This window comes from Salvelinus sp. IW2-2015, linkage group LG3, assembly GCF_002910315.2.
Source record: "Salvelinus sp. IW2-2015 linkage group LG3, ASM291031v2, whole genome shotgun sequence".
NCBI lineage: Eukaryota > Metazoa > Chordata > Actinopteri > Salmoniformes > Salmonidae > Salvelinus > Salvelinus sp. IW2-2015.
In genome coordinates this window covers 8,380,716-8,384,085 of record NC_036840.1, presented here as the reverse complement: position 1 = coordinate 8,384,085, position 3,370 = coordinate 8,380,716, and the positions used below count along the sequence as shown (strand labels likewise).

Here is a 3,370-nt window from a genome sequence, read left to right as displayed (position 1 = left end):
GGTCACGTAACAGAAGAAAATGTTCCATAGCTTCAATACCGCCCTCGTGTGGAATATTTGTGTATAACGACTCAACATCAAAAGTAACTAACAAGGTATTCTCAGGGAGAGGATCAAGAGATCCAATAATAGAGATCATACTGCTGGTGTCCTTTACAAAGGAGGGGAGCTGTTCTGCGAGTGGTCTAATAAAAAAGTCAACAAAAGTAGATAGAGGGGCCGTTACTGCATCACTGCCCGCTACAATAGGGCGCCCTGGAGGTTTAGTGACATTCTTGTGTAATTTCGGCAAAGTACAGAAAGTGGCAATTTTAGGGTGTTGAATAGCCAAAAAGTCGTGTTCTTTTTTCGTTATCTGACCAGAACTTAAATACCCATCTAGGACAGTAAAGATCGTGTTCTGAATTTGGGCAGTGGGGTCACTTCTGAGTTTCTTGTAAAATGTGTTGTCGAACAGTTGTCTATGACACTCATTTACATAAACTGTCCTATCCATGAGTACAACTGACCCACCCTTATCAGCAGGGCGGGTAAGGTCTGAGGTATCAGATTGTAAATCAAGCAAAGCTTGTTTTTCATCCTTATGTAAATTTTCGAAAGATATGTACTCCTGTTCGTTCTTAAGGGGATGAGCAACATCTTTTTCAACAAGTCTGCAATATGTCTCAATAGAGTGATTGCGATTGGCTGGAGGTACAAAATAAATCGTGCTTCTGAAAGGAGTCGGAGTATGTGCAGGTGAGCAACCTACTTGTTCAGTAGAAATATCACGATTAGGGGGCGATAAACTATTCCCTTAAATGGATGTTTCTAAAAAAACAAAAAAATAAAAAAAACGTATACATGTCTACCTTAACATCAAAATCATTGCAGGCATAAAATATACCCCTTTATTAAGCAAGGAGACATGGGCAGGGCTCAATATCTTGCTTGATAAATTAAAGACACTCAGACCCGCGGGTTCTGGGACCGTGTTAACGGTCCCCTCTGCCTCTGGTAGTCGTTTCTTCTTACCCCGTCCGGTGCGGCATCTCGTCGGTGCGCGTGCCTGCGGCCACCCCCGCCCTTCCTTCAGCCCAATCTCTTGTTGGATAAGAAACTGGCACTGGAAGCGGATGAGGCGCTGGTTGTAGAGCGTTGGTCAGACAGGCGCTGGTTGTAGAGCGTTGGTCAGACAGGCGCTGGTTGTAGAGCGTTGGTCAGACAGGCGCTGGTTGTAGAGCGTTGGTCAGACAGGAGTGGATAGAAGTAAGCGGCATCCCTCCTGCGTCTGTCATGGAGAGGAGGAGCAGGACCTCTTTTGTCAGGGTTTCTCCAGAAGTAGACTTTGTCCTCGGCCTTGTCTTTTTTTGTCTTGGTTGAATTTCTTGATTTTTAAGTTATTTTATTTCTGTAGACAACCTGTCCTGGAGCGCTTGGTTAGTTTTCATCAGTTCATTGAATATGTCGCCATCAGTAACAGCTCTTTGCAGAGCTGTGCGTTAGGTCAGCACTGGAAGACAGACTGCATCAGTGAGACGTACGACGAGGCAGAGCGGAAGATCTCGTTCAAGATGGACTCGTTCTACGCCTTCACGCTGCTACAGGACTCGTATGCCAACATGCCGTTCCACAGCTGGGAGCTCAGACCACTGGGCCAGGACTCTGCCCTGCTCACCATCACGGCAAGAACTCACAATGTCATGCTCCATCTCCTCCATAGAATCTGGGTGCGTCTCAGTCTAAAATCGCTTCCTTTATTCGTGAACATTCCTCAGTGATTCATATCTGGGGAAACAGTGTTGTGGAAATCTAGCCAATGTMTTCAGTGGTAATGAAGGAAACGAGGCTATTATTGTATCTAGGCATTGCCCAAATCCATGACACAATGCATCCTGACTCCTTGCTCCTCTCTCTGACAGGACAACAAGTGTATGCTCCAGTCAGACCAGGAGAGAGGACTGAACCACATCCTGGGCCAGTGGATGAGTCCCTCTGTACTGCAGAAAGCCATGGTCAGCACGGGGGTCAACATCTTCGTCAACCAATACTCCGACAAATATGTCACCCGTAAACGCAAAAGGTGAGTGCCATCAACCCGCATACTGTGGATTAGATGAAGAATGTTACACAAAGCAAGGGTGGGCACACAATTCATGTTGCTTGTAACACCGTTGAACCTGTATAGCTTTTTGCAACAAAAACCTATTAGCAACTCATGGGAAACCTACAGTGGATTGCTAGATTGGGGTGTGACATGTCTGATGCGGTATCCTTCTCCCTTGTAGGACCCTCTGTAAAAAAAAAAAAAGTTCAAATCAACTCTTGGAACTGAAAATCCTGTTAGGCTTAAATGGTGTCGAGTTGAAAAGCTTGTGTCATAACATTAACCTATTCTCCAGGACCCTGATAGAACACGCGGTGTATGAACAGATGGCACTGCTCTCCTCTGCCTTCTCCTGGAGCCAGTGGAACACACAGTGTGGCCAGGAGCATCTGGTGCTGCAGGTACACACACACACACACCTAGAGATGCATACTGTTTAAACACACTCACATCCTCTGTCACACACACAGAATGAGGAAGAGTCCTTGGATAGAGGACCTTCCCAGATAGTAACAGAAGTAGCTTCAGAATCAGGAACAAAGAGCTGCAGTGCATATAGGGGAAACATTGAGCTGGTTGACTGGACAACTAGATTTGATTGACATTCACCTCTGGTACTGACATTACCCTGCACCTGCATAGTACTTTGTCCGTGCAGATGGAATGGATATTTACCGTACTATTGGCACCATCTCTCCAAAGTATGTGAGCATCTAGCAGCCATCCCAGTGTCGTCGTGGTGTGTGTGTGTGTACAGTAGGATTAACCTCTCTCCCAGGTGTGTGAGCACCTAGACCCGGTCCAAGAGGACTCGTGGTGTGTGTACCTGCTGGGGACCCGGAGGTGCCAGAGGCTGATGAGCAAGGAACACAGTGAGGCGTTCTCTCCAGAGCTGGACTCCGGCAGTGAGTTCCACTCCACCTTCCTGCACATGCTCGGAGACGACATGTCCCGCGCCGGACAGGAACAGGCGCGACACTCTCACCACCTGTTCGTCGATGCCGTGCATAGACTGCTGTGTGCCACACGGCCTCTCACATACTCCTGACTACAGTAGATACCAGACTCCCCATGTAGGAGTAGCCAAAAACAACAGATCTAGGATCAGATTTGACAATTCCCAATCATAACTTTAACCATTAGGGGGAATATGTATATCTGATCTTGTATCAGAGGTTAGCGGCAACTTCAACCTACTCTGTGCAGAGCACCGTGGGTATGACAGACTGCTCACTGTGAACTTTAACCCTTACAACAGATGGACCCTCATGTAAAACCACAAAG

At 46.9% G+C, this 3,370-nt stretch overlaps 1 protein-coding gene across 1 annotated transcript; it reads left to right on the top strand.

Annotated features, from left to right (window-relative positions):
- The first annotated feature begins 328 nt into the window (after positions 1 to 328).
- Positions 329 to 3,315, top strand: LOC111950114 (dynein axonemal intermediate chain 7-like). Its single transcript, XM_023967486.2, has 4 exons — positions 329 to 1,709; positions 1,902 to 2,062; positions 2,382 to 2,487; positions 2,865 to 3,315. Exons 1-4 carry the CDS (start codon positions 1,554 to 1,556, stop codon positions 3,132 to 3,134), a joined length of 693 nt encoding a protein of 230 aa, XP_023823254.1. The 5' UTR covers positions 329 to 1,553; the 3' UTR covers positions 3,135 to 3,315.
- Positions 3,316 to 3,370: the final 55 nt, after the last annotated feature.